Source organism: Thamnophis elegans, chromosome 5 (assembly GCF_009769535.1).
Source record: "Thamnophis elegans isolate rThaEle1 chromosome 5, rThaEle1.pri, whole genome shotgun sequence".
NCBI lineage: Eukaryota > Metazoa > Chordata > Lepidosauria > Squamata > Colubridae > Thamnophis > Thamnophis elegans.
The window spans coordinates 58,236,367-58,251,781 of record NC_045545.1 but is presented as its reverse complement, the minus strand read 5'-3'; the positions used below and the strand labels follow the sequence as shown (position 1 = coordinate 58,251,781).

At 35.0% G+C, this 15,415-nt stretch overlaps 1 protein-coding gene across 4 annotated transcripts in view; it reads right to left on the bottom strand.

The window, feature by feature from the left end:
- TRAF3IP3 (TRAF3 interacting protein 3) overlaps nucleotides 1–15,415 on the bottom strand; it is a 37,275-nt gene that overhangs the window by 435 nt on the left and 21,425 nt on the right. Inside the window, exons 8-14 of one of the 4 annotated variants that reach the window (XM_032217292.1) lie at nucleotides 10,912–10,983; nucleotides 9,803–9,943; nucleotides 8,846–8,983; nucleotides 7,997–8,132; nucleotides 7,051–7,113; nucleotides 3,726–3,874; nucleotides 825–938 (exon numbers count right to left, since the gene is read on the bottom strand). In XM_032217292.1, the coding sequence (XP_032073183.1) occupies nucleotides 825–938; nucleotides 3,726–3,874; nucleotides 7,051–7,113; nucleotides 7,997–8,132; nucleotides 8,846–8,983; nucleotides 9,803–9,943; nucleotides 10,912–10,983 (813 nt within the window). Of the gene's footprint in view, nucleotides 1–6; nucleotides 939–3,717; nucleotides 3,875–7,050; nucleotides 7,114–7,996; nucleotides 8,133–8,845; nucleotides 8,984–9,802; nucleotides 9,944–10,911; nucleotides 10,984–15,415 lie in introns of those variants that run through there. The other 3 variants (XM_032217291.1, XM_032217293.1, XM_032217294.1) reach the window with 3 other exon arrangements.

The window sequence follows — 15,415 nt, the reverse complement described above, 5'->3', positions numbered from 1 at the left end:
AAAAGAAAATGTTTTGAGGTAATACATTGATTATAAATAAAGTACATAGTCAGAAAAAAAATACTCCTGGTCATGTAGTGGCACTTCTATTCTGCTTTCAGATTGTTATTTTATTCCGCTTCTACTTCTATTTGATTAAAATATATGTATCAGAAATAAAAGAGTCTTTTTTCCTCTACAATGGCAAAAACAAAAATAAAAAGAACTATACAGTCGATGCTGAAGATAGATGAATTATGATTATAATCAATGTTATTCAGTGTGTTTTGGTAAAAAGATTATCTTAAAAGCTACATTTCATAGAGATACTGCATAGACACAAGGTGAATCTTTTGTGCATAGTTCTTAAGAAAATTACAAGTGTATAAAGGGACTTTATTTATTAATCTCATTTTCTACACTACCCTCTCACTTGTGACTCTGGACAGGTTATAATAAAGAAAAATATTTATGTCTAATTTAAAAATACCCAGTTTGTATATCCCAGGATTTCCAGTCTCCTTAATAGTAATGTAGCATCGCCATATCTTTATTTTTATTGCATATATACGCATTTTTATTTTTGAAACATCCAAGTTCAAATCCATGAGCAGGGCACCAAAACAAGGAAGGTGGGCTACAACAATATTGCCAACCAAGAACTGTTTGCATTGGTTAGGATTTCAACTTCTAAATATGCTATCCACTGAGGAAAATGGTTGGATTTATGTAAATTCTGGGCATTTGAATCCCAGTTTCGGTAGAATGCCAAGTTGATTGGGGAAATCTGTACTATATCTTTGATTATTAAGGTTGCAATAGGTGGCACAAATGGAAGTTCTTACCTGGGCTGGTTTGCTTTGAGAGTGCTTCAGTTCATCACGACAATGCTGTAAATTCACAAGGCAACTGCTATATTCATTGTTCAGGATCTCTAGTTTATGACAGAGATCAGTGCACTGGACAAGAAAACAAAAACATGCTTAAAATGATTGTTCTATATTGCTTTAATTTAAAAAAGGTTTACGGCAGGGGTGGACCTCATGAATCCAAGAAGCTATCTGCCATTCCTCATTTCTATTTTTTGCACACCCCAAAGTTTTCTAAGATCAAGCTGTTAAAATTCTGCAGTATGTGCAATTCCAGCTGATTTTACTTTAAACAAAAAAATAAAAGCTTTTGCTAAATTATTTTACTTTAACCATCCCAGCGTTTCTGAATTACTGTAAAGTTATGAACATAAACATCTGTTGTTTAATATTTTATGTTCTAGTTTTGCTTCTTGGTTCTGTTTTATTCTCAGAAATTATAATTAATTTTTTTAAAAATGTGTCTGTGTACCATCCTCCCATACTGGGAATTATACCTTGCATCTGCCCCTGAATGCACCCCTATCAATTTCTGTCTGCAAAGCAGTCTTGGCATTTTGTATTGTAGGAAGGGAACTTCACCAAGACAGTGTTGCATTAGGTAAACCAGTACAGCACATAAGTCACTAGAATAACAAAGCCAGCATACAAGAAAAGAAACTTTTACATTGTAAAAGAAAAAAATAATTACCAGGATATCAGGACCATTAGGAATAACTGCAGAGTAGGAAATAAGACAAAAGACCCAGGAAGGGCAGGAAGATGTCACCCTTAAGCAAAGGAAAAGGGCAGAGTGGCAACAAAGACTGAATAGCTCAGAGCAGAAATGTAAAAATAGGAAATACAGTAAAAGACATTTGTGCTCATCCCAGCTCCATGGAAAGTACTTTAGGACAGAGGAATAACAAAACGCAAGACAGGATTAGAACCATTAGCAAAGGTACACACAAAAGGTGATAAAACAATAGTACAAAGAAAACAAAAGGACTTCAAAGAGGAAAATGGTATAAAAAAATGTACACTCTCTGTATGTGACTGTCAGCTCACCCAGGAACGCTGATCTACCCCACTGTAGGTCTGACCTTCCTGAAATAATAAAGACAACTTGCTTTCAACGCAGCTCGCTTCGATCTCAAATTCATTCACTCAGCCGGGGCATTCTCCCAGCTGGGAAATCCGAACTTGCGGAGGAAAATCCTTTTCCATTTAACAGTATACTGCCTAGTGAAAAAACTGGTTCCTGCTGATTCTGGGGGAAAGATACTTTTTTTCTTCTTTGCGTCAATGTTAGCTGCCATGCATTGTATTAGAAAAGTCTTTAGGTTTATGGCATTTTCTTTGAGGGTTTTAATGCCACAGTCTCTACTGTGAGGCTTGCATTTCACTGGGAAACCATATATATACTATTTATCAGCACAAATACTACACAAATGTAACAAAGGCAACAGTAAAAATATTGGGTTTCTGTTGTGATGGTCTCTTGTGACGAGCCGATAGACAGATAATGGAAGCAGTTTGCTTCCTCCCACATTTGGGCATACCAGGGGTTGTGACACTACGTGTGTGTGTGTGTGTGTGTGTGTGTGTGTGTGTGTGTGTGTGTGTTGGAAGACCTTAAACAAGATGATGTCACAGATCTATGTAAGTTTTCACCCCTAATAGCAAAAGGAACAAAGGGATTGGGGATGTTAAATCCTGTCTTAATTTTAGTTTAAATTTAGGAAACAAGCTTAATTGGAGAACAGCCCTCTATTGCGTTCTATGGCAATGCTTCCTGAGCTACTTTGAAAAGAGTTTGATTTTGATTTGATTTTGATTTTAACTTTATTTGTATGCCGCCCTTTTCCCTGAGGGGACTCAGGGCGGCTCACAATTCAGGGGGAGGGAAGTACAAAACAAGTTATACACATAAAGACAATACATCATTAAAAAAGCACAACAGTCATACTATTCGGGTGGGGTTGAAGTCTTTAGCCCCAGGCCTGTCGGGACAGCCAGGTTTTAAGGGCTACGCGGAAGGTCTGGAGGGTGGTGAGGGTACGAATCTCCACGGGGAATGATTGACTGATTGGAGTTGACTCATTATGATAAATTGCTTGGGTTTTAACTGAATCATGGAAAGCTACAAAGTCTACAAGCTGCTGGATAGACAATGAAAAACAGGATATTTACACACCCTCCTTGTCTACTTTGTATGTAACTAATTATGTATTGAAACACCACATGGATGAAATACGGTATTGAGTGAAATTTTCTTTTAGGAGAACGATTCATTTTATCAGCTCATCTAAGAATGGATGAAAAGATCCGGAACACACTTTTGGCAGTTATTTTTATGACATTCATGCTAATTTTCTGGCCCTTGTTCCTAATTGATGAGATAGTACCAAGTCCAAATTTTAGTTTGCCACATTACTGAAATAATATGGACTTGATTCTCACATCTGATTTGGGATCAGGGAAAACATTAGCAATTGTGTTAACATGTACTAAAACTGAGTTGATTTATTAGTGACTGGATGTGAGAAATCCAGTATGGGATCTGGATCAATCCCTCTGTTCCACGTCTTTGTATATGTTTGGATTAAGGGTACATTATCATAGTACAGTAATTATCAGCCTTTTCATAAACAATAGGCATATATAATGAATGGAAAGAGAATCTGAATTTACTATCAGTGATAAGAAGTTGCACATATATTTAGTGTAAAATAAATTTGAAATAATGCATGTAAGAGATCAAATACAAGACACTAAGCTTGATGAGATACGAACTGATAATACAAAACATTTATAGTTCCATTGAAAGATATTTACAAATAACAATCTCCTAATGAGATCCTTAAATCTTATTAGCTGCTTGAATCACCTCTTCACCTCTTTTTTCTTAGCTGCAAGCTGGGATGTCCTTTTTTGCAGTTCCTCTCTCAGGCTGCTCTCTTTCTCTCCCTCTTGATCCTCTGATGGGACATTCTGCTTAGTTGTTACCCATCTGAGGACTTCATTGGGCACTGTGACAATCTGGTCTATAAAAACAATGATATTAGGAAAACATTCTTGGATTCCTATGATACTGCAGGATGTTTGCCTTGCCCAATAAATGCATGAATTAAAACCTGTCCTTTATCGGTTATGTCATAAATATGTTAAAATGAGCTACACCTTTTTTTGAAAGTTGTGATGTAATTATGAAGATATCATGTTGTTAAATCCACAGGAAAGCATATAAGTTGATCAGCTGAGAAAGTTGGGTGGAAATGAAGAACCAAGGTTGTTTAAATTATAAATGAGCACAAAGGTAAAACAATAGAATAATCTTCAATGTGTTAGTCTCATCCGTACTGGATAACAGTTCCCATATATCCAGCTAGTATGAAACAATTAATACAACTTACTAAAATCTCAGGTACCTCAAGATAGTTGATTTCAATAAACTTAGAGCTTGTGAAGGATTCCTGCATAAGAATCCGCAAGGAAAAACAACCCAAGAAGCTTGGGCAACTTTGAAAAAGAGATTATAAAAACCCAGTCTAGCTCAATTCCAATGTAGAATAAAAATAAGAGATCTCAAAAGAAACCTGCATGGCTTCACAAAGAACTCTCTGATAAATTAAAAGATGAAAAAGAACTAGTATAAAAAGTGAAAAGAAGGGCACATAGCTAAGGCAGAACTTTAGGAAATAGCTTGAATCTGCAAAGATGAAGTCAGGAAAGCTAAGGCTTAAAATAAACTGAGGTTTGTGATAAAAGTAAAAAAGCTTCTTTCAACTTGTAAAAGACAAAAAAGCAAATGATTGGTGATTTAATGGGAGAAAATGATAAGAAAGTGATAAGCAGCAGGGAGAAAGCAGAACTGCTTAACTAAATTTTTGCATCTGTCTTTACACAAAAGAAAAAAACAGTGCACTTTATAAAAACACTGTAAATTAAGAATGCAAGTAAAAATAAACAAGAAAATGGTAAGAGAACATCTATCCACTCTAGATGAGTTCAAATCACCAGGATCAGGTGGTTTACACCCCAAGGTTCTTAAAGAATTGGCAGATGTGATTTCAGAACCACTGAACCATATATTTCAAAGATCCTGGAGCACCGAGGAACTTCCAGATAATTGAAAAAGGGCTGATATAGTTCCCATTTTTTTAAAAAGGGGGAGCGGGTGAATCCAGGAAACTACAACCTATCAGTCTGGAATACCTGGGAAGATTCTGGAAAACATAATTGCGTAACGAATCTGTAAACATCTAAAGGCCAACAAAGCCCTAATCAGAAGCCAAAAATAGACCATGCCAGACAAATTTTACTATATTCTTTGACAAAATGATAAAATTAGTGGACCAATGAAATGCTGTGGATATAATTTAGTTGGACTACAATAAGGCATTTGATAAAGTAGACCACAACCAAGATAAAAATGTGGGCTAATAAGAATTATCACCAGGTGGATTCATATCTGGCTGACCAACAGCACTCAACATGTAGTGCTTAATGGAACTGAAAAAAAAGTAGCAATAGAACTAGAACTATAAATAGAATAGAATAGAATAGAATAGAATAGAATAGAACAGAATAGAATATGAGTTGGAAGGGACCTTGGAGGTCTTCTAGCCCAACCTTCCAGCTCAGGCAGGAAACCCTATACCATTTCAGACAAATGGTTGTCCAATTTCTTCTTAAAAACTTCTTCTCTGTTGGAGAATTCATAACTTCTGGAGGCAAGTTGTCCCATTGGTTAATTGTGTTCTAACTATCAGGAAATGGCTTCTTAGTTCTTAGTTGCTTCTCTCCTTGATTAGTTCCATTCATTGCTTCTTGTCCTGCCTTCAGGTGCTTTAAAGAATAGCTTGACTCACTCTTCTTTGTGGCAACTCCTGAGATATTGGAACACTGCTATCATGTCATCCCTAGTTCTTCTTTTCATTAAAGTAGATATACCCAATTCCAGCAAGCATTCTTTATATGTTTTATCCTCCAGTCTCCTAATCATCTTTGTTGCTCTTCTCTGCACTCTTTCTAGAGTATCAACATCTTTTTTGCATCATGGCGACCAAAACTCTACGTGGAGGGAAGTTTGCAGTGGGGTATACCAAGGTTCTGTCTTAGGGCTTTCCTCTCTCCCCCCTCCCTCCCTTTCTTACTTTCTTTTGTTCTCCCTTCTCTCCCTTTTTCTCCCATCCCCTCCTTCCTTCCTTCCTTCCTTCCTTCCTTCCTTCCTTCCTTCCTTCCTTCCTTCCTTCCTTCCTCTTTCTTTCTTTCTTTCTCTTCCTTTCTTCCTTCCTTCCTTTCTTCCTTCCTTCCTCCCCCTCCCTCCCTTTCTTTTGTTCTCCCTTCCCTCCCTTTTCCTCCCATCCCTCCCTCCCTCTTTTGCTTTCTTTCTTTCTTCCTTCCTCCCTCCCTTTCTTTCTTTTGTTCTCCCTTCCCTTCCTTTTTTCTCCAATCCCTCCCTGTGTTTATAAAGAAACTATTTTTTTTAAAAAAGGCAATCTACTATATGTTTATTTAATTTATTAAAGTTTTAATTACCACCAACAACAGTAATGTAGATTATGAAATGAATATCACAAAGATAGAATAACAGAATAACAGACTTGGAAGGGACCTTGGAGGTCTTCAAATCCAACCTCCTATTCAAGTAGGAAACCCTACACCATTTCAGACAAATGGTTTCCCAATCTCTTCTTAAAAGCTTCCAGTCTTAGAACACAAAATATTCCAGGATAGAGTATCAATCTTGTATTGATATGGTTAGTGTTGTGTTACTGCAACTACTATTATGAAGTACGATAATTATTAATGTAAAATTAACTAGAATATTATTGTTATTACTTCTATGACAAACACACTCATCTTGCTCTGGTCACATTATGCTAACCAAATTAGTTCATTTTAGGTCTCAGTTATGCCCTGCTTGAAAGTTATTCCACATTCAAATGTTTTCAATGACATAGAACATTTTTATCACACTTAAGAAATCACTACTACATTCAGTAATATAGCTGGTGGCTCTAGCCTGACCACTCTAAATGCCCTAGTGTAAAATGCCCTACTGTAAAAATGGGGATTTATTCCCAAGTGTTGATATATTGAGAAGAAACAAAAATAACAGCTTGGGGCCTTTAATTCACAATATTCTCATACCTATCCTATGTTGGTAGACCTCCAAGCTAATTATTCACCACTTTTCTCAAACAGTTTTACTTACTTTGAAGATGTTTAATTGTTGACTCCATTATGAATGTTTGCTTTTCTTCAGTCCGCAGCTTGCCTGAAAACGATAAAGAATGATGCATAATTTTCTGCAATTTTTCTTTTCTTTTGCCTAAGCAGAAGTGTTTGCATTGTAAGTGGGAGATGGATTTCAGTTTAGCCTACAGAAATCCACATTGTATGATGTTTAAACACTGCATCCTTGACACTCTTTTTTTTCTAAAACCAAATGAAACAGCATTGTTTATCACACTAAGCAAAGCAGCACACTTGCTTAGCAACTTTTGAATATTGTGGTAGCTCAATAAGAAGTAAGCTGTACCTTTCATTAAAAAAATAATAAGTTTAACTGATTATTGCAATTGTATTGTTTATATGAGAAAGTCAGACTTTAAGACTATCTGGTAAATCTTTCATAAGCTATTGCACACTGCATGAGGGAATTGTTTGCCTGAAAACATTTACATTTCTGTTTGTCCACAGCTAGCACTTCACAGCAATTTGCTATAAAGCGATTTTGATTTGTAGGAAAGAGAGGATCTTTCAAATAATCTTTCTTCAATATTCATTCTAAGTTTATTCAGTTATACATTTATTCCTTGCAAATGTATTCATTCTAAGGTTATTCAGTTATTATTCGATGTCTTAGTAGTGTTTGAAATCAGTGGCTACAATCCCAAAAACATCCAGTTAGTTTTAAAATACTATACATAAAATACACGTGAGGGGGAAAAAATCTTAAATTTTACCCAACTCCCTCTTGCCCAAGGTCCTGGTAAACTGTGCAATTCTGTTTCAGTTCTGTTTCAGTTCAGTTCAATTTGTATAAATTGCATCATCTGGTTTTAATTATTAATGGTAATTTAAATGGAAGCTTAATGAGATTTCTACATAAATTAAGTTTACCACAATCCAGCCTGTTCATGCTATTATTTCTTTACCTTCAACTTCCCCAAGATACTCCATGAGGAGTATATTTTCTTCTTGCAGATTATCAATTCTTGAATAAAGATTTGCACACTCATTCTCCATTTCTTTTAGGGCTTGTTGAAGTTGAGAGTTCTGAGTGTCTGACCACTGCAAGCATGAAAAAAGCACAATAAGAACTACCCAAAGAAAGAAAACTTGAGTTGCTTTTATAAATCATATGAAAGAGTATTCAAGCGTTGAACAGAAATAATAGGACAGCTGTTACATTGTTTTATAGTGTAACATATAAATGAGATGCCTTTAAAGTTAACAACTAGAATTCTACCTCTTTGAAAACAAGTTTTTGGATGCTAGTACTTTATATCTGTTGTGTTTGGGGAAATCTAGTGCTTAGATTACTTCAGATCCCTTCAGTAACTTTGCTTATTTGACTAATAAGTTTCTTTAAGGCATGATTCCCCCACTGTCAATTTTGACAGTTCCTTGGTTATTACTGATTTTATTTTACTGATGGTTGCATATGTTCTTGGCCATATGGCCTTTTTAATATGTATCACTGTTTCATTTAGTTGATATTAGTTGTTGATGTCTATTTACTGGTTTGGCGGCTAAGTTGTAAGCTAATTGCATTGGATAGAATTTTATAATTACTAATGACATTTGTCAAGGTGCATAAAACAATAACAGCATGTTCCTATGTGTTATAGTGATATGCTACTATCCTTAGCATGTTGGTAACAATTCACCATAAATGGGTGTCTGAGCCATGCTTTCTTTTCCAGTTCTTTCACTAAAAACTGCTAATTTGACAAATGCTATTGTGAAATGAAAACATGGAATATACCTCACAAGGAGGTTACCTGCAGTTTATTCTCCAAGGCATGCAGCTTGCTTTTGACTTCAGAGTGATGGTCAGTTAATTGACTCCAATCTTTTTTTAAGTTGTCAAGTTGATCTTTCCAGAGGCTACAGTCATCCTCAGCAACAGTTAGGGCTCTCTACAAGGAACAGGATCATTTATCCTTAGTAAAATTGACAAACATATTTTCTGGACAGTCTTGTTAAAAAGTAGAATAATGATAAGCTGTTCATTGCAAATGTGGCAATTTTATTGCAAGTCTAATTTGATGTGATAGGAGATCTGATTGAAGAAAATACCGTATGTCAGAACGTAATAGGCATGCTTATACATGGGGATAACTGGTCTCCTGTTCTTGCAAAGTTGAAAATATGAACCAATATTTCTATTGATTAATGACATCCATTTTTAAATAGCTTTCTTCTTGTGAAGGGCTGTTCCCTGGGATTTGTGGCTGAAGAAGAGTAGCCCAAGATCTGAGCTAGAGTCTTTCTAAATTGCAATCATTTATATGCTTTATGTTGGTACATTATTCCTAACTCACATGCATTTCTAGATATTCAATAGCATGGGTGTCAAACTTGATTTGCATTACGTGACATCATGTGATGTATCACAATGTTTTTTGCCTTTGTGAAGCTGGGGTGGGCATAGCCTGTGCATGATGCATCCGGCCGCATGTCCTGAAGAATAGTTGCATATTTTTGAGTTAATCAAAATGATCTTTCTACACATCAGGTAGAAAACAACATGCTTAAGATGAAAGCATTGTTCTACAAGTAATAGATGCAAATCCTTTCAATTTTTTGAGAAGAATTTTTCCCACAAGCAGAATATTCCCCAATGAATCAAGGAGTTTCCTGACATCCTTGATGATCTGAAAACGCCTCAGGATATTTAGAGTTTCAGCAATATATACGCATCTTCCTCTAGGCCTCAGGCTAAAATCCTTGCCTACCTGGGCATTTTGAAATTGCTTTTGTGCCTGCATTTTCTCCTCAAGCAGTTTCTGAAGAGATTCTTTTACTTTCTGTTCATAATTCTGCTTTTGATCTTCCATCTCAAGGAGAATCCTTTTTAAGCCTTGCTTTGAATAACTCTAAGAAAAAAGAAAAGAGAGAGAGAGAGAGAGAGAGAGATAGAGAGAGATCACACAGGATTTATCAGTCATGACTAACATTGACTAAGACAGGATTTAATGTGGATCTAACCTTTTGAAACCCAAGAGATCCATAACTTATCAAGCTAAACTTGCTGTATGAGATAATTTTTTTTGCAAGCAATAATATTCTAAAGAATGATATTTCTTAGAAAATGGCAAAGAAACTGTAAAAGACACTAGCATATTAAACATTCTTGATTTAAGATTCCAGGCACAGTAAAAGACCAAAACTTTGAAATGTTAGGCAGCCTACATTGCATCCATTAAAATGTGAATCAAATTATGGTCATTTTAAAAAAAAAAAAAATCTGTATTTTAAAAAGTTAAAATACTCTCTAGGCATCTGCCAAAATTCTTAGTAGTATTATACTTTCTTAGCAGTGTTACACTTTTATTACATATAAGGGCAAGAAGAAACATGTTGATCTCATGTAAATGTTTCTGTACTGCAATTTTATATGCACTCTATATGGGAAATCTTTTAGCTATAACCACATAAATCTGAATATATGTGAGACACAATCATAAAAAATAGTGGCAGGATAGTTCAACAAAAAATCATGATGTTCAAGAAACAAATTATTGTTCAAAGAACAAAAACATTCTTCAGGTTTTTGAAGAAGAGTTATAATGAGTGTATTCTTTCAAATATATCAAATATTTGTATAATGTTAATATTATTAATGAATGAATTATAATGTTAATATTATTAATGAATGAATTATAATGTTAATATTATTAATGAATTAATATCTGGAGAACAAAACATATCTCCAAACTACAGAAAGTGACATTCACCATGTACATAGTTTTAGTTTTAAAAAATTAGTTTTAGTTTTACATTTTAAATTTAAATATTTAAAACTAAAATTTAAAACTTTCCCTTTTTGAGCCAAATATATTACCTGTGTACATATTTGCAGTTGATTCTCTAGCACGCTCAGTCTGCATTTAAGTTTGTCTTCATTGAACTGACCCTAATGGAATAAAAAAAGTTAAAATTTGTGAATACTTTTGAAAATAAGAATTTTTTAACTCTCTAATACCATGTGCCTTGCTTTATTCATATTATTTACAAGTTTAATTTACCTTTAAGCATCAGATCCAGTGGTGGGTTTCAGAAATTTTTGGAACCTACTCTGTGGGTGTGGCCTCCTTTGTGGGAGTGGTTGCTGGCCATGTGACCTGATGGGAGTGCCTTGCCGGCCATGTGTTCTCTCTCTCTCTCTCTCTTTCTCTCTCTCTCTCTCTCTCTCTCTCTCCTTTCTTTTGTCTTTCTGTCCCTTTTTTCTTTTTTTCTTTCATCTCTCTCTCACTCTTTTTCTTTCTTTTTTCTTTCTTTATTTATTTATTTCTTCCTTTCTCTTTTTCTCTCTCTCTGTGTCAGTCTGTCTGTCTGTGTGTGTGTCTGTGTGTGGGTTTCAAAAAATTTTGGAGCCTCTTCTGTAGGTGTGGCCTGCTTTCCGGGTCCACTGGTGGAACCTCTTTTAACCGGTTCGCTAGATTTGACGAACTGGTTCTACCGAGTAGGTGCGAACTGGTAGGAACCCACCTCTGATTCAGATCCTTCACAAAAAGAGCATATTGGAATCTATGGCTTTCAGGAACAGAAAAGAAAACATAGCCATTCATATCACTTATTCTTATAACTATACTAATTACCAAAAGGCCTATGCTAATTGTTTATTTTAAAATTCTAGATAGTTTGCAATTATAAGTGATCCATCACTAAAGCTTTTCAAGAAAAGATTGGACAACCATTTGTCTGGGATGGTGTAAGGACTCCTGCCTTGGGCAGAGTGTTGGACTAGAAGATCACTAAGGTCCCTTCCAGTCCTATAATTCTATGACTTAATTCTCATCCTTAAACTCCAAAGTCATTGCCCTGAAATCAGCCAAAGTTAATGCAATGAGTTCAGGTTGTTTTTGTTTTCTTAATTCATAAGCTTCAACTGGAGGTTGATTTGGAAGGTTTGGCAAGGCCTTTGCTTCCAAATAACTTGTTCTACTTATTGAAACGCAACACTGGTTCTACTTTGTTTTGTTTTTAAAAAGATATTATAATTTAAAAGCAAAACCTTGCAAAGCAAAACAGGAGATTGTCAATGGATAATGACAAAACTTGGTAGATTTCTTCTACTTTTCTTGGGAACTGTAAGCTTTAAAGCACTTTAAAGAGGCCTTTATATTTCAGCTAAAATTTGCATCTCTTACTCCATTTATCATGGGCAAATCTGAAAATTTCAGCTCTGTATTCATTTGGAAATCCCAGAAGTGGTCTGTTGCTTTAATGAATAGCAAACGGAAACATGGGCTATTCTGGAAACTTATACAGAAAACAAATGAAACAGTACACACCCACCTGTTGCTAAGCTGAGGTTCAGAGGTTTAATTACCACTTCCTGTCAGTAAAAATGTTAAACTATTCCCACTCTGCTATTCTAGATGTTAACAGCAGTGTTTCAGAGAGGAAGTACAAACCACAATGGTATCAAGCAGTAAATGTCGACACTTCTTTTCTAAGAGATCTTGCAGTGAGCTTAGTTTGAAAATTTGACTGAACTGCAATTTTTCTGGGCCAAGTAATTTGGGGCACTTCTTTGGCATCAGTTCTACTTAGTTGAAGCACAATTTCATGGAAAGTAGATATGTGTTCTTTCCCCCCCACAACAGGGTCAAATATAATATTATCAAAGATAAATCTGAGTTTGATTGTACAATTTTATTTATCTAAAGCTTTGTCCTTACAGATGTGCCACACAAAGATGTAACCTTCATTCACTATTAATAAATGCCTGGAAAGGACATCTTGGCAGCAAATACACTTGTCATTACAGAATAATATTGTGGTGAGAAAAACTGTCTCTGCTTGAAATTCTTTTTTTTAATAATTTTTCTTAATTTTTAAATTAAAGCAAATACATCATCCTTCTTTACATGCTATAGAAAGTGTATCAGTTGGTTAAAAAAAAAACTTTCGTGCATCTCCTCCACAGTCAACAAACGTAATTCATATTAACTAAAGTATTTTAGCTCAAATATTTGTACATGTCACCATCATTATATCTCCATTTTCATTTGACTATAATTGTTTAAACGTCCTTCATCATAAAATATACCAAAATTTAATACATAACCACAGACTGGCCTTTCAATTACTATTTCTAAAATCCTCCACTAACACTAAATCCTTATGTCCTGTTCTAGCTAAACATCCATAATATTTAATAACAAAGTTTTCTAATCCTCCTTTCCAAATCATTGTTTAAAGTTTACATCCAGTTTCCTTATGTTATACCCATATCTATATATGCATTGTTATTCGTATCCCTCATTTATTTGATGATATCCTGTATCATAACATTTTCCTCCTAATAATCAAAACTTTAATTGTATCTAACTTAGTTCATTATTATTATTATTATTATTATTATTATTATTATTATTAACAACAACTCCGCCGTTGCCGGTCCCAAGCCCGGATGAGAAAGGAGGAGGGTTGGGGTTGGCAACTGGCCCCATAAAAAAAACCCCGCCAACCCATACAATATGGCGAAAGAAACAAATAAAAATCGGTCGTCGCGCGGGTTAACAAGGGCCGCGGCAGATGTTGGGGTCCCTGGACATCTGTCGACAAGTGGGCTACAAGTGGACTAGCCAACAAAACAACAAAAATATAGTGCAGATAAAAACCGTGCCATAATGGCCTGTTACTACAACTCAGAGCCAGAAAAAAGAGGTTATTTACAGTGAATGTATGAATTATGGAAAGAACAATATCCAGATTCAAATGTTAGTGAACAACGACTAGGAGATCAAAGGCAATTTATTATATGGAATAAAGTGTTTAGTGAAGTTGAACTTGAGGAAATTCAGGCAAATTGCAAAAGCAAAAAAACAATATCACAAGCGGAAATAACTGATATTCAAGACACAACTAAAGACATTATAGTAGAACTCCCAGAAGAAGCTCTCGGGGAGGAAATAACACCACCACCACTAGAACCAGTTATCACTGAACCAACTGATGAACTAACTCAAAAACAAAAAGAATTGAAGGATAAGATCATGGAGTTTACATGCAATATTGGCCAGGCAACTGAATGAAATTTTACAAAAGGGCCAAATTGATGAATGGTTGACAACTGGAAAAACATACTTGATTCAGAAAGATGCAACTAAAGGAACAACACCTGAAAACTACAGACCAATAACATGCTTGCCAACAACCTTCAAATTACTCACAGGCATTATTGCAGATAACATGATGGATTATTTGGAAACAAACAACATCTTGCCAGTAGAGCAAAAAGGCAACAAAAGAAGGAGCAGGGGCACAAAAGATCAGCTCCTAATTGATAAAATGATATCAGAAAATTGTAAGAACAGAAAAACAAACTTGAATATGGTCTGGGTTGATTACAAAAAGGCATTTGACTCACTGCCACATAGTTGGATCATAAAATGCTTAGAAACAACTGGCATTAACAAAAATATTACATCCTTTACTGAAAAGGCGATGAAACAATGGAGAACTGAGTTAGCACTTCGGTTTTTTGAGTTTCAATCACCCCGTTTTGCATTTGATAAACATCCTCAATTTTTTTCATCATATTTTATTGCACATGCTCTAAGTATTCCAGTTTTTTCTCTATTCTTTCATATATATCTGTATTTCTGAAAGTATCTTTTGCAAATTTGAAACTTTTATTTTCTTTTGAAGTTGTGCAATTCTAACAAACACAGCTGCTCCATCTTGGAAGGTTAATAAGACTAAAGCATAGATTCACAAAAGAATGTTGTTTCCACTTTTTTTCTGATTAGAAATATACTTCAAAGGGACATCTGTGTGCTTCCCTTCTTATCACTCTTTGTAGCCAAGCAGTAACTTTGACTTGTGGTGCCAAGTCAAAACAATCCGTGAAGAAGAAAAAAAGTGTTCTGTTTTGAATGCACAAAACTCCGATCAACAAAACCTCCCAGCCTCCGAGCAGCGGTAACACTGTTAAAAAGTTTCCTTTTGTATCTTTTTTGTATTTCAAGTTAGAAAAAAGAGTCCAATCTTTAAATGAATTAGAAAAATACCCACAGCAATGAAAGAGGAAAACTTTAGTCTATAGATTACAGAGAATCATAAAGAAAATGTAGAAGAAAACTTAATTCATCCATTTCAAAAGGCTTGCATAAATTCCATCCATGAAGATAGCATTTAAAAAGTAAGATAACCACTGTCCAAAACCATTCCAAATTTAATTCCACTGCTTGATTCTTCTATTGTTCAATTTAAATTATTTTTTAAGTTTTTATAGGCAGTCTCTTTTTAAAACAGTAAAAGTTCTTCACCAGCTAGAAACACTTTCACTTTCCATATCCTTCCGTTTTGGAGCCGCCCCGACTTCATCAGTCTTG